Here is a 27,405-nt window from a genome sequence, read left to right as displayed (position 1 = left end):
GTGGCCCCGGCGCCATCTTCTTGGGCTGGTCCCTGCGTTTTCAGCCCCTCTCCTGAACGTGTCTCTGAGCTGCTGCTTCTTCCCTTCTGTTCTCAGAAACCCGGAGATGGATGGCATAGGAGCCCCTTCCACTGCATAGGGTAGGAGAGAGCCTGCTATGGGGAAGCAGTTTGGAAGCAGTTACTTTCTAAAACTCAGAACTGAGTTTTCATTCCTGCCCCACAATTTACTAGTCACATGGCTTTGGCCAAGGGCAGTGCTTGGAACCACAGTTTTCTCATTTGCCGAATGATGGCCATCATGCATCCCCCACAGAGCTGGTGTGTAGACATGAGAGTGTCTGGAAGAGTCCTGGAAACTACAAAGTGCCGTGTAGTTTTTGTTTTTTTTTTTGGACAGGGTCTCTGTTGCCCAGGCTGGACTGCGGTGGCACCATCACGGCTCAGTGCAGCCTCGAACTCCTGGGCTCAAGCGATCCTTCTGCCTCAGTCTCCCAAGTACAGGGACTACAGGTGCATACCATCACACCTAGCTAATTTTTATTTTTATTTTTATTTTATTTTATTTTTTTGGAGATGGAGTCTCACTCTGTCATCCAGGCTGGAGTGCAATGGCACAATTTTGGCTCACTGCAACCTCTGCCTCCTGGGTTCAAGTGATTCTCTGCCTTAGCCTCTTGAGTAGCTGGGATTACACGCATGTCCCACCACACATAATTTTTGTATTTTTAGTAGAGACAGGGTTTCGCTACGTTGGCCAGGCTGGTCTTGAACTCCTGACCTCAGATGATCCGCCTGCCTCGGCCTCCCAAAGTGCTGAGATTACAGGCATGAGCCACTGTGCCTGGCCAAATTTTTATTTTATTTTTTATAGAAACGGGGTCTCACTATGTGGCCCAGGCTGTTCTTGAACTCCTGTCCTCAAGTTATCCTCCTGCCTATAGGCATGAGCTACCATGTCCAGCATACAAAGTGCAGTTCTCCTCTAACTTGTCATTCACCCCGTGGCGGCAAGTCCCAGCTGCTCTCTCACAGCTCCATGTGGCATCCCTGGAAGGGCTTCCTGTTTATGTGGAGGCTGTCAGCATCCCCTGTGGTCCCTTTCCTCAAAGCATTTGTGACACATGCTGCACTTTCCTTAAACCATAACAGGTGAATGCATTTTATAGATATACCAAATTGAAGCCAGGATAGTAATGGTAATGTATTTCTCAGAGGAGCTTAAAAAGAACTTAAGAGGTTATTATAATACACACCGACCTATCCCCTTGCCTTCTCTGTGGACTCACAGGGAGAGCAAACATGAGCTGAAGACCCAGAGATCAAAAGCATCAAATCAGAAAGGATGCTTGAAAAATCCAGGCTTGAGATGTAGAGCCAGGCTCATCCCCAAAGAGGGAACAGAGCCCACCGCAGGCCCTGGTGCAGGTGGGATGGATGCATCGGGGCCACCAGCCTGCAGTGGCACATGACCTGGTGCTCTTACCCACTCTCCATGACGTTCCTCTGAGCCAACGCCAGCATTTAGAATGAGCACTCAGCATCGCTTCGGCCATGGCGGCCGATGGCAGAGATTTTGTGTAAGAGGAGCTGTGAGGTGAGAGAAAACAAGCTGGCACGCCTGTCATTCCTAGGCATTTCCCACTTTCCCGGGGCCTGGCCATTCTCTTCCCTATATTACCCCTTCAAATGGACAAGCCCGTGTGTTTCAGGATGTCCGCCTTTTAGGACTGCAGGTGTCAGGAAGAAAACAGATGTGAGGGCCAAGGCTGTGCAGTCCAGCAAAGGGAAGACTCCTGTGTGGCACCGAGAAACTGGGCTTGGGGAAATGAAACCTTGTTCAGCAGAGGGGCGGGCTGCCTTGTTCCGTGGTAGGGTCCCACTGTAGACGTTATTCAGAGACCTGGCGGCCTCTTAGCTGCGATACCTGGAGGCCTGCACCGGGCAGGAAGCCAGAGGCATGACCCACAGGACTCTTTTTCAGCCCTTCAGATGCCACGCTTGGGGCACTCACTGTGTGCTTTCTGGCCAGTGGCTTCTCCCCAGAAGTTGGCTGTGTTGGTGGGTGAACCTTCCTTCTGGTGGAGATGTAAGATGATCTTTCTGAGGAAGGTGGAGGAGCCAGCTAGGGCCCCCATCTCTTTAGGTCACCAGCAGTGTACGAATCCCACCCTTGAAATGAGTTCCTAGCTGCCCCCGACCTCGTGCGTGGACCCCTCTTCAGTGAAGAAAGGGATGACGCCAGGGTGTGTAAAGACGGAATCCTGGAGTCGTTCCATGTTGCGTGTCTTGGGGAGGAAGGCCAGATGGCCTGGAGCATTCTAGTGGCCGTGACTCTTTGGGAACGGACCCGCAGTTGCCAGCAAGGAGGCCCCATGGACGTGGAATGAAGTCCAGGCCCAGGGCTGAACCCCCTCCCCCTGCCCCGCTTCCTTCATCCAAGGAGGAGCCACTGGCCCTACACTCCCTCTGCCTCCCTTGGTGTCGATTTTCCTGGTGACTTTGAAAAACAAATCCTTTTTTGCCTTCACAGTTGTGTCCCTGTGTGTGTGCGGCGGGGGAGGTGGTGGGAAGGTTGGGCGGGAACCGCCCCTGCCTCGGAACAGGAGTAGAATCCATGTATTGTGTTGGGTTTTCCCTGTGACTGACAGCTCTTTGCCTGGAGCCTTCTTCGCTTACAGACTTAATGTATCTCCTGGCAGGTTTCCTTGTTTTGGATGATTACTCGAAGTCGGGAACAGGCAAGCCCAGGGAGGAACACAGAGTGTTTCTCTCTCTTGGGCTCATCGTCCCCATCCCTGTCCCCATTCCTGATGCTCTTTGGAGGTGGGGTGATGCCAGGAATCGGGTCTGGGCCGGCTGGAAACTGTGCTTCTGCTTTACCCACCCACCCTCTCCCCCGGCCTGGTTCCATAGAATGAGGACCCTGCGTTGGAGTGGAAACGTTACCTGTTCCTCCCGTGGAACCCTCAGCCTGAGAGTTCCTGGGGACCCATACCCCAAAACTCCGCATAGGACACCAAAGGGTGGCCACTTCCGAGGCGGCTGGGAGGGATCATTGGCACCCCCGCCCCTAGCCTGAGCCTGGCCATCCCATCCGGTGGAGCCGCCATCCTGCTCAAGCTAACTGAGCACCTGTCTGTCCTAGGTCCCCGCCTCACCCCAGAATGCTCTTCAAAGGAGACATGGCAGGGGCACTCCCTGGCACTCGTGGGGGCTCAGCATTTCCTGAGTTGGAAGGGTTGGGGGGCTGGGCCACAGCCCCGCTGTTCTATCTGACTGTGGTCCTGGGAAGAGTGCTGCCAGGCGGGCTGGCCTCAGGGTCCCTGGCTCCCGGCTTTCCTGCCTCACTGCAGCCGCATTTCTTTTAGGAAATGACTTATCTGATAGTAAGCTGGGGCTGCACTTCTTCAGCCTGGAGTGGGGCTTAGTTCTCTGGTTTTTGGCATTTTATTCTGGCGGGGAAGTGGGGAGCGGCTTGCTTGCATTTGTGGAAGAAATGAGGGAGGCAGATTGAGCCCATGGGGCTGGAACTCGAGGGGCCGGGGCGTCACCCTTCCAGAAATGTGTGCATGAAGAGAATAGTGCATGGGGAACGAGGGGCGGGGGACAGCAGTGGTTCCAGGAAGTCGGGAGTCCTGGTTCTGGTGCCAGCTCAGATGCTGACAGCTGAGGGGCTGGGGGCCTCATTTTCTCTCTGGGCCTCAGTTTTCTGATCGGTAAAATGAGACTTTGGTTAGATGGCCTCTTAAATCCCATCGTGCTTTAATATTCTGTGCATCTATATGTGAAGTTCGTGTTCGTTAAACACTCAGGTGCCACGAAGCACAATTTTTCTTCAGAGGAAATCTCACCCGGAACTCCATTGTGGAAAACCAGGCAGCCCAGGCCACCAGGTCGGAAGCGGAGGGGACTAAGTGTCGGGCTGGCTTGGCCTCCACTTACTCTTGGGGTGCATCTGTGGGGCATAGGGAAGAGTGTCTGACCTGAGGGAAGAAGGGTGGAGTGAACTCAATGAGACACTGACTCTGTACTTTCTCCCTGGACTGGAGCATCGGCCCTGGCCTCGCAGCCTGGGGGTCCGCATGATGGCAGGCCATGTCAACCTGCTAGCCTGCACTCACCTGCGCTTACCAGCTGCTCCCAGAGGTTTTGCCTCTGCCTCACCTAAGAATGCTCTTCAGAGGAGGCAGGGGAGACCCCTCCCCCTATGCCACCTTCCCTGGGCTCTGTAGAGTGAGCAGGTGTGGGCCCTGCAGGCTGGGCTCTGTGGAGTGAGCAGGTGTGGTCCCTGCAGGTCACTTCATTTGCTGCTGCCCTGAGTGGCTGTCGTGGCTGTTGTCAGCCGTGCTGGAGGTCCGTGGATGTTTGCAGCCCAGCATCTCCTGAGCGGCAGCTCCATTGCCAGCCTGAGGGTCCCTGCTGACGCTCTCAGCCATCACAGAGCAGCCAGAGCACTGTGCCCAGTGCATGAGTGGGGTTCGCTGTGGGAGGGGCCCTCCAGCAATGTTGGCCGGGCCCTGGTGTGTCCCAGCCTCTAGTGAAAGAGCTCTTCAGTGTGTTTACCTGGCACTTTCTTCCCACAGTGTGGCCGGTTTCCATAATAGCCACTGTGCTGCACCTGGAGCTGCCGTTCTCCTCCTCCTCTTCCATCTGAGTTTGGGCTAATGAACCAGACTCTTTCTTATTATTCTTGGATTCTCCAGCTTCTCATCCTCACTCAGTGATGAGGCTCCTGTCAACCACTCTAGATGTGCGGGCCTAGGTTTGGATTCTACTTGCTGACAATCTTAAAGTTTGCCATGGCAAACAGGTAATGCTGGTGGGAGCTGCAGGCAGTCCCCCAGAGGGTCCCCTGGCCCAGTTAGGACACCTTGTGTACAGCAGTAGGTTAGATGGAACAGTCAGGCTGAGCAAAGTAACAAGCTCTAATCAACTCTTTGTGTTAGCCCAACTCATCAATAGATACAAGAAAATTGGAGGAGTTTGGCCAGGCGTAGTGGCTTACACCTGTAATCCCAGCACTTTGGGAGGCCAAGGCGGGTGCATCACCTGAGGTCAGGAGTTCGAGACCAGCCTGACCCACATGGCGAAACCCCGTCTCTACTAAAAATACAAAAATTAGATGGGCGTGGTGGCGGGTGCCTCCAATCCCAGCTACTCTCGGGAGGCTGAGGCAGGAGAATCACTCGAACCCGGGAGGCAGATTGTGCCACTGCACTCCAGCCTGGGTGACAGACCGAAATTGTCTCAAAAAAAAAAAAAAGAAAACAAGACAGTTGGAGGAGTTAATTTTTTTTTAGTTTCTATAAAAATAGCGTTGATCTGAATGATTTTTACAAGTTCAGCTGCTGACTTTAGCCTGATCTTCTGATCACTTCATTGGATTGTCTTTAAGTAAATCTTGAGCATGGCTGAAACAGCAATCGGTGGCCTGCACGTTTTCTGTCTAGATGGTCTCACGGGGGTTTCCTATCTGGCCACCAGCTCTGTCTAATGCAGAGAACGTGACCTATTCGCAGGACAAGGCCTGAAGATCATCCTACTCCCATTCTGTGGGAGACACACACACTCTGAAAGGGACTCGGAGGAGGAGGTAGATGTGACGCCTACCTGGTGGTCTAATTCTGACACTTTTCTGGGAAAAGTACTTTTTATTGTAGCAAAGGGAAGGAGAAACAAAGACATGACTGACCTGAAACTTAATAAAGAAAGATATTGAAATCTACATCTAGAAAGAGAGGAAGAAACAGGATGGAGGCTCATGTTGTCCAAGGTCATGTAATGAAAGCAAGAATCTAAATTCAGCCGTGTTCTTATCTGTGAGGTACGTTGGAATCTTCATTCTTTTGGAGTGGAATGAAGAAGAATGAGATCGCAGATAGCCACAGAGAGCTTCTTGAAAGAACATAGGGAAATGAATCAAAATTTCTAAAGCTGGAGTTATTTTGGCCTGATCAGTGTAAAAATCTTTATTTGCTTGTCTCGTACTTTAAAATTGGACAGAAAGCCAGGAAAATAAAATAAATGAACGGATGAATAAAGCATAGATAAACATGTATATAACTCTGTACGTATATTTGTGTATATAATTTATTTTTGAATATGTAGTTTCAAAAAGGCAATGTGTTCACATTGTATAAAATAAAAAAATGTCCAAATAATACAGAATTAAAAGTAAGAGGAACAGGTTGCCATGTTCAAAATGCTTTCCCATGCTTGAGCTTATTTTTATTTTATTTTAAAATTTATTTTATTTATTTTTTTCTATTTCAGATTTCCAAACAAGCATTTTTTGTATGTTTTTGGAGGCAGGGTCTTGCTCTGTCACCCAGGCTGGAGTGCAGTGACACAATTCTAGCTCACTGTAGCTTTGACCTGCTGGGCTCAGGTAATCCTCCTACCTCAGCCTTCTGAGTAGCTGGGACTACAGGCCCACATGACCAAGCTTGACTAGTTAAAAAATATATATAGAGATGGAGTCTTGCTATGTTGCCCAGGCTGGTCTCAAACTCCTGGGCTCAAGCCGTCCCCCAACCTTGGCCTCCCAGAGTGTTGGGATTATAGGCCTGAGTCACCCTGCATGGCCAAAACCTAATTTCTAACATTACAAAACACAGAGCTACAAGGTGCACACATCTGAACACCTTGGGTGAGAGGCCCTTTGCCATGCAGGCAAACCAGGGACAGTGAGAGGCAGATATGGGAGGCAACCAACCAGCTACCCAAAAGGCCCTTAGCAACCCAGTCCTATAGAGTGACGAGAGGAACGGAGGGGCTGCCTTTTGTGCCCTTGGCCCTGAGTGCTCTGAAGGTCTCCAGCTGTCTCGTGAATTGTCCTAGCAGCTCATTTCAAGCTCTTCAGACGAATGAGGACCCTTTGAAACTTGTTCATTTGTTGACCATGAGGCACGACATATGCATTCGCCAGAGGTGCTCTGGACAAATCACAATCAGGGTAGGCGAGAACACCAGAGGGTGGTCAGCAAGGTTGGGAGGGGATCCTAGATCTTGAGCCTGTGCCTTTCCCAGTTGGCCATGTGTATGAAATTCATCACCCTGCAGGGTGTGGGGGTTTCCCCTGCGCACAGCATTGCAGCTCCTCAGGTTACCGATCGTGCTTAGCCAGGGTGTGTGCAGTATATGAGGGATGGCTTCACAGCGAACCCTCAGTCAATGACAGATTGACCCTGTGGCTGTTGTTTATATTATGCCCCTGTATACACATCCATCCACAAGAGATAGGAGCCACAAGGGTGCTTGGATAGCATCTGAGGACTGACTAGCTGCCTCCGCATCCTCAATGTGTGTGAACTCTTTGGATGGCAGCCATGGGCTTAACCCTTCTGTGCTCTGAAGGGACTTTGCCTCTAGCTATGGGTGAGTGCAAGCTGACATTTGTCTTTTATTTTCCCCTGTCTGTGGCTGCAACATCAATCCCCCCACGCTGAGGGAGTGAGGGACACTGCACTCCCACTCCACTGGCAAAGCCTTGAAGGGCCTGCCCGGCCCCTTGGATGTGTCCAGCTGTGTAACACGGCAAAGCTTGCTGGTGAACGCTGCTGAGGTGAGGCTGTGATCAGCACCCCTGCTGCAAACTGGAGGCCTTGGGAAGGAGGTGCAGGAGAGAGGACTCCCACTCCCTCCCTGCACGGGGTGGAAGGCCATGAACGAGGTAGGAGCACTTGGCAGGTGGCAGGAGAGGCAGGAAAAGGAAATAGAGGAGAGGGAGCTGCATACATTAGAGGTGGTCATGCCTGCTGGGAGCTCACAGGCCTGTCCCAGAGGACTCAGCCTTGGCCCCCAAATCCGGATGTTGACTATCTTCAGTAGGAAGAGAAGCACGGTCCCTGGAGAGTACTTGGAACATTGAAAGAATCTGTCTGTTGTGGAGCCACTTGGTAGAGATACTTAGAAAGCACTTGCCTTCTGCATGCTAGGAGCGCTTCTGGGAGTTGGGGAAGGTGCTCCAGAATGTGGGCCGAGCACCCGTTCCTGCAAAGCTCTGTCTCTGTGTGCCCCGAGTCTTTGCCCATCCAGCAGCCTTCTGTGGTCTCCTCTAGGGCTGGGGCTGTTTGTCCCTCTGCGGGTGCTAATTTGGCCCCATGGGTCAGCAGCTCCTGCAGCCACAGGGAAGCTTTTTGTTTGTTTCTTCTCAAGAAATGGCTTCCTGAAGAAGCAGAAAGGGCGTGCAGAGTCGAGGTCATATGGGTTTTTATTGCCGTTTGCTCCCTTCAGCTCTCAGAACCTCTGCCCCGTGACTTGTGTGTAGGCTCCAGAAGGGTTGAGAGAAAGGAAAGACCCAGGGAGGGTCCGAGGACCTGGAAGCCGGAGTCAGGGCATTCAGCTTGAGGCCGATGCCACCTGGCTGACCTGAATGAATGCCAGCGGAGTAGGGCAGGGAGTGCGAATTCTAGAAAATAGAGGTAAGGCCAGCTTTGACATAGGACTGGGTGCTGATTCCTCTTAGCTTTTTAGATTCTTGGCTTCTGCCAGACCTGTCTCAGGTCAAGACACTTTTCAGCTTTGAGAGGCCAGCGTTCCTCTGCATCCTGTTTGGTGTACATTGTCATCTCACTGGATGATTGTGTGCCTCTGGCAGGGCTTTGCCGCACCACCCCCCGACCCTGCACCCCACAAAGGAAAACTGTATGAGCTCCATCAGCCCTCCCCCTGCACCCCCCGGACTTGGGAGGGAAGCCCGGTGCTGCCCATCTTATGCCGGGGAAGGTGTGCGGCTTGGGCCCAGGCTCAGACTGGACCTCGTGCCTGCCAAGGGCCGGAGTCAGAGCAGGCCACCAGGGCGCCTCTGTCTTCAAGCCTTCCTGCTGTTGACATAAAGCCTAGAAAGCTGAAAAAAAGAAAGAGACTATTCAGGTGTAGAAAGTTGGATAAATAGGTAGGGTCAGAAATGGGAATAAGCAACAACCTTGAACTGTGCTTGTGACACTATCAGGTCCAGAGAGACGAGGCCTCTATTTTTGCTTGGAGAGAATCGTGTGATGGCAAGAATGAAGGATTTTGGACATAGGTTTTTTTTGTGCTTTGTTAGCTGTGTACTTTGGAGCTGTCTATGACGGATCAGAGGGATGCTTCCCTCTCTAAATCCCTTTACGCCTAGAAAGCTCTTGGAGGGAAAAGGGGCCAGTGAGACCCTTCTCTGCCCCTAGGCCTGAAAAGCAGCTATCCCCAGTAGAAAGGGGATCCCCAAGACAGAGCCCTCTTGTTCTGCTTATGTGGTTGGTTTTGCTTCTGGTAGTGTTTATATGTTGTTAGCCAGGCTTCTTAGATCAAAGTCCAGCTCTGCCATGGACTAGTTGTGGGACTTGAACCTTTCTGTCCCGGAAAGGTTCTGCTCCCAGACATCTAGAAACTGGGTGTCATTATTGGAGTATCTGCCTTCTAGGCTGTTAGAGGTGTCCCAGAGTGCATCTACTAATAGGTGGGTAGACCAGACCCCGGCCTGGACAAGCACTCGGTGACCACTGGCTCTTGCTGTTGTTAGTGCTGAAGCAGAGGTCTGTGCAGAGAGTTCCAGTCTCGCGAGTGAGTCTTTGAGCATCCAGGCAGTGGCTGAGCTCTTTCCATCTCTCTGTTCATTTGTGTGCCCCACGTGTGTTTAGCTGAGCCCCCTGATGTCGGGCATTGCACTAGTCATTGAACAGAGATTGGATGAGTTGTGGGCCATGTCCTACATGAGCTCACAGAGGGGAGGAGGAGAGGTAGGAACACTCGTGGGTCATTCTCATGCAGAGCTCTGCTGCATCAATGTTGGGGCAAGGAGAGCCAAGAAGGCCAAGGCTAGACTGGGCTGGGGAGGCATCAAGGAGAAGATGGTCTGTAGCTTGGCCTGAAGCACAGGTGACCTGCACCCCCTTCCTTCAGAGGGGACAAACCGAGAACATGATAAAGGGAGAAGAGTGAGGTGCACCTGCTGCGATTTTGCAGAGGCATTGGACTAACTTCGTCAGGGGTCTCTCAGTGAAGGGTCCAGCAGCTCCCTAGGCCTCTGCTCCCCATCTGTCACATGGGATGGCATGAAGACCTGCTGATTATTGTGTGTGGAGTGTGTCAGGTGTTTTTCCGGGGCTGTCTTTGAGCTTAGACAACTTCGTGACCAAGATGGTGCTCTTGTGCTGCTGTCTGCCCTGCAGGGCTGGCCTCGGGCACATGCAAGCAAGGCCCCTGGGGGTGGAGCGGCTTGGGCAGCATTGCCATCTGAGGGGTGGGATGTTCCCATTGTGCGGTCTGGGCTTCTCTACTGGATTTCAAAGACAGGGAAAGGAAACAGGAAGATGCAGATGTAGATTGCCATTGCAGGCAGGGAGACTGAGATGAACGGGTCCATCTCAATGAATGAACACATTCATTTTGCAAATGGCTACCCTGGGAGCCAGAGAAGTAAAATGATTTTACCCAAGTTTATGCTAAAGATTAGTGGTGGAGTCTAATCCACTAAAACGTGAGTGGTGGGGTTGGTCAGCTGGGGTCTGCTGACTCTCCACTTGGGGTCCTTTCCTCTTAAATGTGCTGCCTCTTGCTATCCAAGCTTTTGTTTTCTTGACTTTGCTAGCACCCACAGCTCTGGAATAGACCTCAGCAATTCTGTAAGTAGTGCTGACCACCTTGCCCTACTCCGCTGTGTCTTGGACAGGCCTGTGCCAATTTTGCTGGCTTCCACGTGAGCTCCAGTAGGTTTGGGGGGCTGCCCTGGGCCTCTAGGATGTTTAGACGTCATCCAAGAAAGAGTCCTTAAAATGTACCACTGTGAATAACCAAGGTGACAAATCAAACAACCCACCCTGTCCCAACCCTCAGGCTCTTTAAACCAGTGGTTCTCAAGTGTGATCCCTAGGCCAGCAGCATTAACATCACTTGGGGACTTGTTAGAAATGCACATTTCTGTCCAGGCACAGTGGTCGTGCCTGTAATTCTGGCACTTTGAGAGGCCAAAGTGGGAGGATCTCTTGAGGCCAGGAGTTTGAGACCAGCCTTGGAAACATAGTGAGACACCATCTGTACAAAACTAAAAAAAAAATTTTTAGTTAGGTGGTGTGGTGGCTCATGCCCATAGTCCCAGTTACTCAGGAAGATCCTTTGAGCCCTGGAGTTCAAGGCTGCAGGGAGCTGTGATCGCACCACTGTACTCTGACCTAGGCGACAGAGTGAGACCCGGTCTCTAAAAATAAAAACCAATGCAGATTCCTGGGCCCCATCTCATGGCTGCTGACTCAGAAGCTCCAGGGGTGGAGCCCAGCAGTCTGCATTTTTAACAATCCTCCAAGTGATTCTGATGATGCTCACTCTAGCATCTCTCAGAGCGAGGGAGAGTTTGTGTCTTTTCTGAAGCCCACTCCCCATCTTTTCCCTCCCAGGAGACCATCTCACATTTCAACTCGCCATTTGGGCAAACACCAGGGGGTAGATTGGAGAGGAATGAAAAACCAGTGACCCCATGGTAGGAAAAGCTGTTTGCCTTGGCAGGTTTGCCTGGCCTCAGAGCCAAGATTCAATCAATCATAGTGATGGACTTTATTTAAGTGATTCTCCTATTCTTCTTTCTCTCCCTCCAGTGCAGGGTGGTGGCGGGGGTAGGGGGTTGGGGGTGGAAGAGGCTAAGGTGCACACTGGGAAGGGGAGGGGCCACAGTTCTTCTCCGATCCACTCTGAGGCCCAAGCCCTTGCTCCCCAAGACGCGTGGCTTCCCAGATGAAATCACACCAGGCAACACTTTGCTCTCGGAGCGGGGTTTTCATTTTGCACCATTAGCTTAACTCAGTGGGGATTTAACACAGTCTAGGAAATCAAGCAGTTAGCAGCAGGATTCTGGATGGCTGACGTTGATGCTGCTAGTGTGTATGCATTGATGATGCTGGCGAGTGTGTGTGCATGTGTACATGAGCTTGCGTGTGTGCGTTCATATGTGAGTATTGGGGAGAGGGCTCTGCAAAGTTGCAATCTCTACTCTCCTGCCTGGCCACCTTCCCGAGGTGTCTGGGGTCCAGAAAACAGGACAACTTCAATTAAATAATTTGTCCCAAATGAGCAACTCAGGAGCATTTTCCACATCTGCTGTTTTTTGTTTTGTTTTGTTTTTGGAGATGAGAGAAAAAGAAATCTGCTTTGGATCTTGTTCTTTTAGTCAAGTTTTTTTTTTTTTTTTTTCTTGTGTGTAACGTATGTCTTGTAGTCAGCAAATGCATCTAAGTATGCAGCATGTGGCTTGTGGTCAGGGGAGAGACGCTGAGTTATTGTGACAAAGCACAAGCCTCTTTCTCTGCTAAACGAATTAATGATGCCAGACATCGGCTCCTGCTGGGAACAGTGGGGTCTGTTAAGCTGCCATTGCAAGGCCATTGTCAGTAGGACTTATCTGGGCCCTAGTGCCGCAAAGCCAGCTCGCCATGGTGCCCAGACCTCTGCTGAGTGTTGGAAGGAGGTTGTGGTTGCTTGCAGCCAAACACCGTACCCAGTGCTGTTACTGAATCTCATTTGCACAATTGGACTTGGGGAGGGTGCTTTCTGCTTCAGACCTCGGGGTTGCCCAAGACATGTGTGATCTGGGGCTGGGAGGCAGGAAACCAGTGCTCTGTCTTCATGGCTTAGTGAGGCTTTGGTATCTGAGCAGACTTTTCCACCTGGAGGCTCTGTGGGGTAGGAGGGGTGGAGCAGGCCCATGGGACTGGTGCATTGGGGTGCCCGTCTGTGGGCCTTTCCCCATCAGCCAAGCTGGGCTAAGTCACTTTGTAGAGTTTACAGACTGGTGTGGTGGCTCACATCTTTGAGAGGCTGAGGTGGGAGGATCATTTGAGCTCAGGAGTTCGAGACCAACCTGGGAAAGATGGCGAGACCCTGTTTCTACACAAAAATTAAAAAATTAGCCAGGTGTGATGCTGAATGCTTGTCGTCACAGCTCCTCAGGAGGCTGACACTGAAGGATCACTTGAGCCCAGAAGATCAAGACTGCGGTGAGCTGTGATGGCGCCACTGCACTCCAGCCTGGGTGACAAAGTGGGACCCTGTCTCTTAAAGAGTTTGCCAGTCTCGGATCACGAGGTCAGGAGATCGAGACCATCCTAGCTAACATGGTGAAACCCCGTCTCTACTAAAAATACAAAAAATTAGCCGGGCGTGGCGGTGTGTGCCTGTAGTCCCAACTACTCGGGAGGCTGAGGCAGGAGAATTGCTTGAACCCAGGAGGCGGAGGTTGCAGTGAGCCAAGATTCCGCTACTGCACTCCAGCCTGGGCAAAAGAGCAAAACTCTGTCTAAAAAAAAAAGAGTTTGCCAATCTCACTGTGACTAGCTTGCTCTCTACTTCTCATGTTATCTCTTTGGGAACTTTAGGCCCCTCTGAAAGAGAAAGCAATTTAGGGAAAAAGCAAGTCTCTTAGGAATCAGAGTGTGTGGTCTGGTATCTGCCTCTGGGTGATTTTTTTTTTTTTTTTTTTTAACAGCACCTTTTGGAAAAAATGGATCCAACTGCTTGCCCTGTCGTCCCAGATGGCTAGGCCCCCATTCATCCCCTCTCGCTCTCCTACTGGAGGAACTGCTGTATAAAACATAAAGCTCTGGGCAGAGAAGCAGGGAGCAGGTTCCAGGCAGAGCTGACAAGTGACTTCACTTTTGAGCATCGGTTGAACCAGATTTAATGTCTTTTCTGGTTCTAAGTAAACAATTTGCATTCTAACCCAATTGATTTTGTTATCTGAAAAATGATGGGGATTGACTAAATCAGTGGACTGCCTCCCTCCTCCTCCTCCTCAAAAAAGGAAAAAAAAGGAAACAGCAAAAAGCTGGTTGAGAAAGCAGAATTCTTACTCAAAACGCTTAAGAAGTCCTAAGTATATGGCCGAGTTGCTCCAGCTGAATGGAGGGTGAAGGGTCTGGAAATGTAAAATCTCTGTATTTCCTTCATGATCTGACATTTTGTGGTTCATTTATATTTTATATATACTGACATTCTTTATTAGACTGTAAGTTTTTTAAATTTTAAATTTTTGATTCAACATATAGTTTAAAAAGTTAAATTGGAATGAAAGGTTTTTAACAAAAACTGCAGTTCCCTTCCCACCTCTAGTTCCTATGACCTAGAAGTAATAATTTTCAAGTATTTTAGTGATTTCTTCATATTCAGAAAACTGGAGCAAATAAATAACATGGTTATAATTGGATTTCTTATTTTTAATATTTAGATATTCTTTATTGATTTTCTGTTATTGAAGTTAAAGATTTATCTCTCTTACACTGTCTTTCCAGTATAGTTATATCACATTTTTGGTTAATATTCAGTGTTTAATTTATTATAATTATGTAAATATTATTTGCCGGTGAGCCATGTAGTGTACTGCATATTTATTTCCTTTCTTTTACATCATTTTGTTTTTCCTGGAGATAGTAACTGCCCCATTTTATTCACCCAGTTACTTATGTTCGTATTATAAATTCAGCCCCAAGCTTTCTGGCAGATATGCATCAGGAAATCTGCCTGAGTTCTCTTTCCTGCCATTGGTCTGGGCTGATGGAGCTTTAGGCTTGTTTGTTAGATAGGGTTCTTCAGAAAAACAGAACCAACAGGAGATGGGAGAGGGAGTTAATTAGGGGCATTGGTTCACAGGTTCGGAGAAGTCTCACGATAGGCTGTCTGCAAGCTGGGGAACCAGAGAAGCCTTGGAACAATGCAGCCCCCAGTCTGAGGCTGAAAGCCTGAGAGCCCCCAGGAGGCCACTGGTGCAAGCCCCAAAGTCCCAGAGCCGAAAAACATGGAGTCTGATGTGCAAGGGCAGGAGGAGAGAAACAGCCATTATTGGGAAGGGAGGGAGAGCAGAAACTCCACAAGCTGAATACCCGCCTTCTTCTCCTTTCTTTATTCTGACTGCCCTTGCAGCTGATTGGGTGGTGCCGGCCCACATTGAGGTCTGAATCTTCCTCTCCCAGCCCACTGACTCACATGTCAGTCTCCTCTGAAACACCCTCTTGGACACACACATGTTTCCAGCCTTCTCGGCATCCCTCAATCCAAGCTGGCACCTAACATTAACCATCACAGCCTGCCACACAGTTGTTCTGGAAAAACCATCTTGAGCCTTCCTTTTCCTTTCTTAGGTTAGACCTTTGGTTTCCTGAATCCTGTGTCTTGTTTAATTCTGCATTTTTTTAAATAGGTAAGTGAGATGATGGACATGCTAATTAGCTTGATTTAATCATTCCTTCTCATGTACAAAACATCACATTGTAACCCATAAATGTATGCAATTATTACTTTTCAATCAAAAATAACATTAATAATGCCTTTTTTTTTTTTTTTTTTTGAGACAGAGGCCCAGGCTGGAGTGCAGTGGCATGATCTCGGCTCACTGCAGCCTCTGCCTCCCGAGTTCAAGAAATTCTCCTGCCTCAGCCTACCAAGTAGATCGGCCCACAGGTGCGCACCACCATGCCTGGCTAAGTGTTTGTATTTTTAGTAGAGACAGAGTTTTGCCATGTTGCCTAGGCTGGTCTCGAACTCCTGAGCCCAGGCAATCTGCCTACCTTGGCCTCTCAAAGTGCTAGGATCACAGGTGTGAGCCACTGTGCCTGGCTAATAATACATTTTATAAATTAAAAAAATTCTGCATTTTTTGTAGAGCACATCATTGAGTAGTTTCCTAAGAAAAGATACATGGGAGATGATGTTTTAAAACCTTTTAATGCCTGAAGATGTTTTTATTCTACTCTTGCATGCTGACTGATAGCTTGCCTCAGTATCAAATTTGGCAATTTTAAAGGCATTGATTCATTATCCTCCAGTTTCTAGTGTTTGTATTGATAAATCCAGTGCAACTGGGATACTGATCTTTTGTATTAGATGTCTACTCTTTTCTCTTGAAGATTTTAAAAGTTATTTTTGTCTTTCATATTTCTAAATGTCATGATTCTTTGAGCTGGGTGTTGTTTAACCTAAGGACTCATGTTCTTCATTTCTGGAAAATTTTCTTGTATTATTTCTTTGGTATTTTCTCCCATTTGTTTTCTTGGTTCTCTCTTGCTATAATACCCTTTTCTCAGATGTTGAAACTCTTGGATTGATTCTTTTTCTTTCCTCTATTTCCCATCTGTTTGTCATTTTGTTCATCTTTTCAGGAAATTTCTTCAACCTTATCTTTTAAAAAAAATTTTAAAAATATTCTTGAAAAATTTTTTGAGACAATCTGGCTCTGTCACCTAGGCTGGAGTGCAGTGATGTAATCTCAGCTCACTGCAACCTCTGCCTCCTGAGTTCAAGCGATTCTCCTACCTCAGCCTGCCAATTAGCAGGAATTATAGGCACATGCCACCACACAGGCTAATTTTGGTATTTTCAGTAGAGACAGGGTTTCGCCATGTTGGCCAGGTTGGTCTGGTCTTGAACTCTTGGCCCCAAGTGATCCACCTGCCTTGGCCTCCCAAAGTGCTGGGATTACAGGCATGAGTCACCATGCCTGGCCTCTTCAACCTTATCTTAAAACCATTATTTATTGATTTTCTGTTATTGAAGTTAAAGATTTATCTCTTTTAAACTACCTTTCCAATATAATTATATCACACTTTTGGTTAATATTGAATGTTTAATTTATTAGAATTATGTAAATATTATTTGCAGTTGAGCCATGTAGTGTACTGCATATTTATTTCCTTTCTTTTACATCTTTTTACTTGCCTTGCATTTTATATTTCTTCTCTTATATTTTAAATTTCCAAGTAATCTTTCCTAGTCTCTGAACATGCCTTTTAATAGCTTTCTGGTCTTGTTTTAGGAATACAAAAGTCTTATCTGATTTATTATCATTTAAAACAATTTTTTTGAGGCAGGGTCTCACTCTCTCAGCCAGGCTGGAGTGCAGGGGTGCAATCATAGCTCACTGCAGCCTCAATCTCCCCAGACTCAGCTGATCTTTTCACCTCGGCTTCCTGAGTAGCTGGGACTACAGGCATGCACCATGCCTGGCTAATTATTTTTTTTGGTAGAGATGGGGTCTCACTATATTGCCCAGGCTGGTCTCTAACTCTTGGGTTCAAGTGATCTGCTTACCTCAGCCTCCCAAAGTGCTGAGATTACAGGTGCGGGCCACCACTCCTGGCCATATTATCATTTTTTAAAGTTTTTTTTTTAAATTTTATTTTATGTACAGAGAGCTAGCATGGTTTCTTTCACTTGGTGGATGCCTTGGATAATCCATTCAAGGAAGCTCACTTAGTCTAACCTAATGAAGCCTACCTCCTCTGCATACTGATGGAAACACTGGCAGCAGATGTTGAGGCCATAATGACAAGAGCGAGAACCCTGGCCGAATTTTTTTGGGTGGCTCCAGGAGAGCTGCTGGTGACCCATCTTGCTTTTGGGAGTGCAACAAGGCAAAAAGCGAAAAGTTTTTGTTTTTTTTTTTAATATTCCCTGCATTGTCTCTGTTATCTCTGAATTCCTTTTCTTCCTTTTCTGTTTTGTATGTTACGGTCTCTGCTATTCACATTTGGAGGCTTTCCTTAAATACTTGCCAGTCCTTGACTGTCCATTTGAATTTAACAGCGAGACATGAAGTTGGAAGCTCTTTGTGTACATGCAGGGCCTGTGATTTGTTGGGCCTCACATGAGAATTTTGCAGAGGGCCCTTAGGTCTTTTCTTTTGAACTACTCTTAGGTTGATGCAGAAGTAACTACGGTTTTTGCAATTGAAAGTAATGGCAAAGACCGCGACTACTTTTGCAATAGCCTAATAGTTTCTTTAGAGAAAAACCACTCAATCCTCTGACACAGGCATATAAATGTAGTGTTCTAAGACCCTAGTGTCTCATTCTTCACTTTGCAGACTTTCATGTAACCCTTTGGTATTCATGCAGCAGCACCCTGTCCGGTCCTCCTCTGTGTCTAGTATACCCCAGCGGCAGGCTGTCTGCAGGTTCAGGCCTTTTTTTCCCCTTTTCTTTTCTTTTTCTTTTTTTTTTGAGATGGAGTCTTGCTCTGTCGCCCAGGCTGGAGTGCAGTGTGCAATCTCGGCTCACTGCAACCTCCACCTCCCAGGTTCAAGTGATTCTCCTGCCTCCAGCCTCCCGAGTAGCTGGGACTACAGGCCTTCTGTATGGAATGAAGCCCATGGCTACCGCTGGAGTTGGTGAGGGCAGCCACCTGGACTCATGGCCCAGGGGAGTAGGTTTGAGGGTCCATATGTAAACTTGCTACCAATCCCAACATTGACAGCCTCTGTGATGGAGTTCAGGAGTGTCTGGGGGCCCCAGTCAGGAGCATTTGTGGGACCTACTGTGCAGATGGGCTTGTTTCTTACTGACATCCCTGTCTGTCCCTCTTTTTCTTCTTTTCTCTGCACTTTACTGGCATCCCTATCTGCATTTTAGCTTTTCTTCTCCCTTTTAAGCCAGATTCTACCATCTATTTGCTTTCTATCATACAAAACGTTGATACGTTCTTTTTTCCTTTACCACTTTCTTGCATGTGTTTATAACTTGTTTTTTTGACTATAATTTTAAACTGACTTCAAGAAGAGTGGGAATGATTGCATGTGCTCGGTCTAATCCATGTGGCTAGCGTGCCTGGGAGTGCTCCTTCACACTCAGTCCAGAAGCTTGGTGGTGTGGCTTCTCTCTTCTTTTCCCTTCCCATTGGATTTTTGCTCCCTGGAATTTGCCCTCACTGCTCCGGATCCTGGCCTCCTATGGGTTGGCGTGGCCCCCTAATCACCCAGTTAAGTGCTCTAGTTTCAGACTCATTCTTAAGTTCTTCGGCACTTAGGGTTGAGGGGTGTTTCCTCCATTTAAATGGACCCTGTGGTCTTCATTGACACTGGGCTGCCTGGTTTCCCAGCGGGGCCTCCCATGGCATTTACAGTAACTCTTCTTCCTTTCACCTGATGAAGGTGCTCCCTGGTGTGTCCCTCTTTCTCTCTGTACTTTACCCTTCATTGCTACTATCATCTGCAATCAGAGGAGTTATAAGATTGATTCCTAATGCAACCTCATGCCACCTTTCCCCACAGACCCTTCCTGGATTCCTACAGCCATTCCACAGGACTGGTTATGAAATGACTGGCTCTGCGCCAATGGTTGCCTTACGTTCAAAGTCATGGGTAGGATGTCTTGGGCTTGGGAGGGTTGGAGGCACCATTCATAGAAGAAGGGAGTCAGGAGGAAGAGACAGCTTTGAAGAATGTGAGGGTTTGGGATGGTGTGTGATGACTTCCTCATTCTCATTTCAGCTTCCCAAATAAGGCCAGGCTTCTTGGGGGAGCCTACCAAGGAAGTATAATTTGTGAGCAAAAATGGTTTGGGTGACTGCAAGTAGAATGAAAGCTTAATGGCTTACTCAAATGTAATGGATTATTTTAAGATTTCCTGAGAAAGACCCATGCAGGCCCTTGTTGCAGCCTCAAATTTTGAGTTTTCAAAGTTTCTGGGTCTCTGAATTCTTGCTGGCAGCTATGCCTAGGTGGGAGTCATGTCCTACCCTTGGAGGATGTTAAAATTGTTGCTTAAGAAAAAAACACATAATTTTTAAAATTTTTTTGTTTGGTTTTAGATCAGGGTCTAGCTGTTACAAGGAGCTGAGATCCAGGGCCCAAGGTGGTAGTTTAGTCTTAGCCCTATCCTCCAGGCACAGCAGGGTGCCCAATGAGGGAAGCATGGAGGGAGCACAGGGTGGGGATAGTGCTGGAGATAAACTTTGCTGTCTCCCAGAAGTACCCAACAGGGGCTCCTCAGATGGTCGATCCACCAGGCCTGCAGTCGGATGGTGCCCTGCACTTTACAGACAGAGTACTGAGACTCAGAGAAGAACCCAGGACCTGGGACTGTGTCCAGCGGTTGCCCCAGCTGCTACCTTCTGGGCTTCTGTTTGTTCACCACCACCATGTGCATTGCAAATTCAGCCCATGGGCAACATCACTGAGGTCCAGGCCTTGTGACCATGACGGGATGGGGTGGTGGTGATCAGTTCCGGGCTGCTCTTGGGCCAGCACCTGCCCTCACCCCAGCAGCCCCGGGATGCAGCATGGTGGGGTCTGCACACACACCCACGAGGAAAAATCCACCCGGGACGGCTCATGATCTTTTCAACATTGTTGGTAGTCTGCACCCCTAAAACAAACCCTTGAAAGATGGAAAGATGTTAGTAATTTCTGGCCATATGTGCCTTCTTCCCTGCTCTCCCCACCTCAAAAAAAGAAAGGGGCCAAGTGGCAAGACAAGAAGTAAAGTGTAATGTGTAACACATTCCCATACTCTGATTTCTCCTCCCTGGCTGCTCCCCCACCTACGTAAACTACATTCCTTTACACGGTCATGGCAAAGGAACATTAATTTTTGATTTGAATTGTGATGGAAAGCAACACAATCAGAAGAGTGAAATAGTTTCCACTGAAGCAATATCATTTCTGACCGGGTCGTGGTATGTATGGCAGGAAAGAGTGGTTTTGGGGTTAGGTGTGGGTTCTGATCCTGATTCTGTCTCTTACAAACTGTGGCCTCATGCTGTTGTTACTTAACCTGAGTCCTTCTCCTTGATTATAATAAAGTACTATTGATGCCTTCTTAACATGGTTGCTGCGAGTATTAAACAAGGAGTCGTAGATAGACATATCCCATTCTCATCTGCAGAGCCCAGCATGTGGTGGGTACTGTCTTATAATGGCTCACTTCTCTGCAGAAAAGAGGGCGCCCGCCTTGTCAGCTGGAACGTGCATTAGTTTCTCCCATCTCTAATAAATAAAATAAATTAAAATATTAAACAATAAAGCTTTCACAAATGCAGTTTCTCCTTTGCCAGAGAAGTCTCTTTCAACCAGGAGGCGCTCTTTTGCCATTTCATAAGTGAAGTCATTTTGAAATGTAGGTGAAACTGGGAAGAGGGTCTGAGCTCCTCCCCGTGATCTTCTTGGTCCGTTTAATCAGTACTCCAAGTTTGGGGTTCATTCTAAAGAATTTTGGAACCATAGAGTCAGCATGGACAACATGCAGATTAAAAGTGCACATTTAGACATGGGTTTCAACTTAGGATTAGTGACTTTAGGCAAGCCAACTTAACCCCCTATGCCTCAGTTTTCTCATCTGTTAGATGGGAAAATAATTATGCCTTCCTCCTGGAGTTGTTAGAATTAACTGAGGAAATGCACGGAAAATACTTAGCACATGTTCTGGCAGGTCACATGCTTTCATAATTGTTAGCCACTGTGATTTAGTTCAGGTTCAAGACTTTCCTCAGGGTGCGTGGGTGGAAGCCTTGCATCGTTGAAAAGAGGGGGCTTGGTAATTTTCTATTAAAAGGAATTCAGAGGATATGCAAATTATCTGGTGACTGGCACCTAGAAAGTGATTTCCAACTCCTTTGGGAATATCTTGGGCTGACCAGTCTTAAAGGGGAGTTGATTGTACCAGCGACACTGTGTGTTCAGTCTGCTTCGTTTATAGAGCATGTCCACGCTCATTTATCTTCATCAGCAGTCCCCGTGGAGCCATTGCTACAGCATGTGGCTCACAGGTTAACACTGTTAATTCAGTGTCCATTGGGACAGAGAAAAGAGAAAGCAGAGTTGGTGAATGGGCTGGTTTTCCCACTCTCGTGGGAGTTGAGAACAGAAGCAGCCCTGGTACCATATTGGATTTGAAGAGAGCTCATCACCTGGATTTATCAATTAGGACTTCACCAGGACTTGCTCTAATCTGCCAGGAAGTCAAAGTGGATTTGGATTTTGTGTAGGTCTTCTCAGTTGGCAGAACATTAGTGCTGCCTGTCAGTGGGGATTAGTGGTTGATTAGCGATTGACTGATACTAGCAGTACCTGTTATCTTACCGCCATAGAGACCCAGTAGTAGAAACTGATTTCTCCCGTGCTGTGGTTGGACTTTGATGTTTAATGCAGGAAGCATGACCATTTGAAACAATCTTTAACTTTCCCTTGCTGAGTGTGCACACATAGTTCTGCCTGTCATTTTGTAGGACTCAGTTTTCAAGGAATTGTAGGTCTTTCAATGTTAAAATATTAAACCAATAACTTGCTCTTCAAAACAAAACCAAACAAAAAGAAACCCTCATGGTCAGGCATGGTGACTCATGCCTGTAATCCCAACACTTTGGGAGGCTGAGGAGGGAGGATTTCTTGAGTCCAGGAGTTCTAGGCAACATAGTAAGACCCGTCGCTTAAAAAAAAAATCAGCCAGGCATGATGGTGCATGCCTGTAATCCCAGCTACTTGGGAGGCTGAGGTGGGAGAATTGCTTGAGCCTGGGAGTTCGAGGCAGCAGTGAGCTGAGATCGAGACACTGCGCTCCAGCCTGGGCAATAGAGTGAGACCCTGACTCCACAAAGACAACAATAAAAAACAAAAACACTCAGGATTTTTTGTCTTTGAATGCTGAGATCAATAGCATCAGATCATGTGGATTAAACTGGGTTATAGGACCGTTTTTTCTCTTAAAGCAGTGCATGATATTCTGAGTCACTGGATTTTTAAAAAGAGCAATGTGATTTAGTTTTGAAATTTATTTGAGGATCTCCTGGCACCGATGGCCATTACAGAGAGATACCACTGGACACCACAGAATAGGGGGTGGAGGCGCTGGCAGAATGGGTAACTGAGACCTTGATTTTTTTTTTTTTTTTTGAGATGGAGTCTTGCTGTGTCGCTCAGGCTGGAGTTCAGTGGCGTGATCTTGGCTCACTGCAACCTCCGCCTCCCAGGTTCAAGCAATTCTCCTGCCTCAGCTTCCTTAGTAGCTGGGATTATGGGCGCCTGCCACTATGCCTGGCTAATTTTTGTATTTTTAGTAGAGACGGGGTTTCACCATGCTGGCCAGGCTGGTCTCAAACTCCTGACCTCAGAGGATCTACCCACTTTGGCCTCCCAAAGTGCTAGGATTAACAGATCTTGGTTTTTATGGATAAAACTGCTTGTTTCTTGACTTGTTACTTGCCTTTCATTTTCTTCTCCACCTCAGCTGTACACTTGGGTCATTGTTCTAAATGAAAAGCTTCGTTCTACAGTAAACACTGGAGATTCTGAAAGACATGAGGGAGGATGGCCGACACTGTAATTGCTGCTTGGGCGATGGGATTATTAGAAGCCCAAACCTCAGCATCATGCAATATACCCATGAAACCAACTCTGCACCTGTGCCGCTGAATCTAAAATTAAAAACATATATATTTACAAGAAGAAAGTATAAGCAAAAAAAATAATAATAATAAAATGTAATCACTTGGAGGATCAAAAAAAGAAAAGCTGTGTTCTAAGTGCTTTCTTTTCCCCTCTTTTCCCTTCTGTCCTCTCCATCTCTAGCACTGAGGATGAAAATAAAAGAAGTGAAAAAAGAAAATGGCGACAAGAAGATTGTCCCCAAGAAGAAGAAGCCCCTGAAGTTGGGGCCCATCAAGAAGAAGGACCTGAAGAAGCTCGTGCTGTACCTGAAGAATGGGGCTGACTGTCCCTGCCACCAGCTGGACAACCTCAGCCACCACTTCCTCATCATGGGCCGCAAGGTGAAGAGCCAGTACTTGCTGACGGCCATCCACAAGTGGGACAAGAAAAACAAGGAGTTCAAAAACTTCATGAAGAAAATGAAAAACCACGAGTGCCCCACCTTTCAGTCTGTGTTTAAGTGATTCTCCTGGGGGCAGGGCGGGGAGGGAGCCTCGGGTGGGGTGGGGGCGGGGGGACAGTGCCCCGGGAACCCGGTGGGTCACACACACGCACTGCGCCTGTCGGTAGTGGACATTGTAATCCAGTCGGCTTGTTCTTGCAGCATTCCCGCTCCCTTCCCTCCATAGCCACGCTCCAAACCCCAGGGTAGCCATGGCCGGGTAAGGCAAGGGCCATTTAGATTAGGAAGGTTTTTAAGATCCGCAGTGTGGAGCAGCAGCCACTGCACAGGAGGAGGTGACAAACCATTTCCAACAGCAACACAGCCACTAAATCACAAAAAGGGGGATTGGGCAGAAAGTGAGAGCCAGCAGCAAAAACTACATTTTGCAACTTGGTGTGGATCTACTGGCTGATCTATGCCGTTCAACTAGAAAATTCTAATAATTGGCAAGTCACGTTGCTTTCAGGTCCAGAGTAGTTTCTTTCTGTCTGCTTTAAATGGAAACAGACCCATACCAAACTTTCAATTAAGGTCAAGCCCAGAAAGTGATAAGTGCAGGGAGGAAAAGTGCAAGTCCATTATGTAATAGTGACAGCAAAGGGACCAGGGGAGAGGCATTGCCTTTTCTGCTCCACAGTCTTTCCATGTGATTGTCTTTGGATCTGAATCAGCCAGTCTCAGATGCCCCAAAGTTTCGGTTCCTATGAGCCCGGGGCATGATCTGATCCCCAAGACGTGGAGGGGCAGCCTGTGCCTGCCTTTGTGTCAGAAAAAGGAAACCACAGTGAGCCTCAGAGAGACGGCGGTTTTCGGGCTGAGAAGGCAGTAGTTTTCAAAACACATAGTTAAAAAAGAAACAAATGAAAAAAATTTTAGAACAGTCCAGCAAATTGCTAGTCAGGGTGAATTGTGAAATTGGGTGAAGAGCTTAGGATTCTAATCTCACGTTTTTTTCTTTTCACATTTTTAAAAGAACAATGACAAACACCCACTTATTTTTCAAGGTTTTCAAACAGTCTACATTGAGCATTTGAAAGGTGTGCTACAACAAGGTCTCCTGATCCGTCCGAGGCTGCTCCCAGAGGAGCAGCTCTCCCCGGGCATTTGCCAAGGGAGGCAGATTTCCCTGGTAGCATAGCTGTGTGGCTTTCCTTCCTGAAGAGTCCTTGGTTGCCCTAGAACCTAACACCCCCTAGCAAAACTCACAGAGCCTTCCATTTTTTTCTTTCCTGTAAAGAAACAATTCCTTTGAACTTGATTGCCTACAGATCATAGAAATTCAGAACAGCCTGCCTGTCTGTCCCCCTGCACTTTTTACATATATTTGTTTCATTTCTGCAGATGGAAAGTTGACATGGGTGGGATGTTGTCCCCATCCAGCGAGAGAGTTTCAAAAGCAAAACATCTCTGCAGTTTTTCCCAAGTGCCCTGAGATACTTCCCAAAGCCCTTATTTTAATCAGCGATGTATATAAGCCAGTTCACTTAGACAACTTTACCCTTCTTGTCCAATGTACACGAAGTAGTTCTAAAAAATGCATATTAATTTCTTCCCCCAAAGCCAGATTCTTAATTCTCTGCAACACTTTGAGGACCTTTATGATTGCCCCTCTGGGCCAATGCCTATACCCAGGGAGGCTGCTGCAGTGAGGCTGTAAAGTGGCCCCCTGCGGCCCTAGCCTGACCCGGAGGAAAGGATGGTAGATTCTGTTAACTCTTGAAGACTCCAGTATGAAAATCAGCATGCCCACCTAGTTACCTACCTGAGAGTTATCCTGATATAATTAATCTCTCACAGTTAGTGATCCTGTCCTTTTAACACCTTTTTTGTGGGGTTCTCTCTGACCTTTCATCGTAAAGTGCTGGGGACCTTGTGATTTGCCTGTAATTTTGGATGATTAAAAAATGTGTATATATATTAGCTAATTAGAAACATTCTACTTTTCTGTTGTCAAACTGAAATTCAGAGCAAGTTCCTGAGTGCACGGATCTGGGTCTTAGTTCTGGTTGATTCACTCAAGAGTTCAGTGCTCATACGTATCTGCTCATTTTGACAAAGTGCCTCATGCAACCGGGCCCTCTCTCTGCGGCAGAGTCCTTAGTGGAGGGGTTTACCTGGAACATTAGTAGTTACCACAGAATACGGAAGAGCAGGTGACTGTGCTGTGCAGCTCTCTAAGTGGGAATTCTCAGGTAGGAAGCAACAGCTTCAGAAAGAGCTCAAAATGAATTGGAAATGTGAATCGCAGCTGTGGGTTTTACCACTGTCCGTCTCAGAGTCCCAGGACCTTGAGTGTCATTAGTTACTTTATTGAAGGTTTTAGACCCATAGCAGCTTTGTCTCTATCACATCAGCAATTTCAGAAGCAAAAGGGAGGCTCTCGGTAGGCACAGAGCTGCACTATCATGAACCTTTGTTTTTCTCCACAAAGTATCTAACAAAACCAGTGTGCAGACTGATTGGCCTGGTCATTGGTCTCCGAGAGAGGAGGTCTGCATGTGATTTGCTAATTATCACTAGGGCCAAGGTGGGATTTGTAAAGCTTTACAGTAATCATTCTGGATAGAGTCCTGGGAGGTCCTTGGCAGAACTCAGTTAAATCTTTGAAGAATATTTGTAGTTATCTTAGAAGATAGCATGGGAGGTGAGGATTCCAAAAACATTTTATTTTTAAAATATCCTGTGTAACACTTGGCTCTTGGTACCTGTGGGTTAGCACCAAGTTCTCCCCAGGGTAGAATACAATTAGAGCTCCAGTTTGCATTTGGATGTGTAAATTACAGCAATCCCATTTCCCAAACCTAAAATCTGTTTTTCTTATCAGACTCCGAGTAACCGGTTGCTGTGTCATAACTTCATAGATGCAGGAGGCTCAGGTGATCTGTTTCAGGAGAGCACCTAGGCAGCCTGCAGGGAATAACTGGCCGTTCTGACCTGTCGCCAGCAGATACACAGGACATGGATGAAATTCCCATTTCCTCTAGTTTCTTCCTGTAGTACTCCTCTTTTAGATCCCAAGTCTCTTACAAAAGCTTTGAATACTGTGAAAATGTTTTACATTCCATTTCATTTGTGTTGTTTTTTAAACTGCATTTTACCAGATGTTTTGATGTTATCGCTTATGTTAATAGTAATTCCCGTACGTGTTCATTTTATTTTCATGCTTTTTCAGCCATGTATCAATATTCACTTGACTAAAATCACTCAATTAATCAATGATACTGTGAGCTGTGACTTTTTTCCCCACTCAGTCATACACTTCTCACCCTCTCCAGTGAAGCACATGTATCTTTCTCCTCTTGAGTTTCTTCAGTGATGCCTTCTGGTCCCAGTTCAACAGCTTGCAAATGGTAACTGGGTGTGGGTGGGCTGAAGGAGAACTTGGGAGGCACCACAGGCTACCTGCGGCCCCCAGCCTCCCATTTACCATCTGCTCCTAGAAATAACTTCCAGAAGTGTTTCTCCTGACTGTGTGTGTTTCAGATCAGAGAGAAGGTTAAATGCTTGCTCTACAAGAATGTAGCTTTCGGCCCTGCCTGAATTTCTTGTCCATGTTTCTTGTGGAAACATTCTCTTTCCCCTCTGGCTCAACTCAATGTTAGAATTACCAACAAGAATTGGGAAACTTGTTCGTATCTGGAGTCTTAGACACATAGGAGGCCTTGGAGAGGAACATATCCACCCTTTTAACGTAAGACGGGGATATAGCTGGGATTTCCCAACTAGTCTGGGACTCCCAGGTCACTCGCCTGGTTGGAATTAGAACCCAGGGCTCCTGCATCCCACTTGCGTAGGCGTGATGT

General features: G+C 47.5%; 1 protein-coding gene across 1 annotated transcript in view; it reads left to right on the top strand.

Annotated features, from left to right (window-relative positions):
- The window catches only part of SFRP1 (secreted frizzled related protein 1), a 47,734-nt gene extending 20,913 nt beyond the window's left edge, over positions 1–26,821 (top strand). The window contains exon 3 of the mRNA XM_055296036.2: positions 23,299–26,821. Coding sequence (XP_055152011.1) covers positions 23,299–23,621 — 323 coding nt within the window. The 3' untranslated portion in view covers positions 23,622–26,821. The remainder of the gene's footprint in view (positions 1–23,298) is intronic.
- The last annotated feature ends 584 nt before the right edge of the window (positions 26,822–27,405 follow it).

This window comes from Symphalangus syndactylus, chromosome 10, assembly GCF_028878055.3.
Source record: "Symphalangus syndactylus isolate Jambi chromosome 10, NHGRI_mSymSyn1-v2.1_pri, whole genome shotgun sequence".
In the NCBI taxonomy this organism is placed as follows: Eukaryota; Metazoa; Chordata; class Mammalia; order Primates; family Hylobatidae; genus Symphalangus; species Symphalangus syndactylus.
Note: the sequence above shows the minus strand (reverse complement) of the source record. Positions and strands in the feature narration are given on the sequence as shown.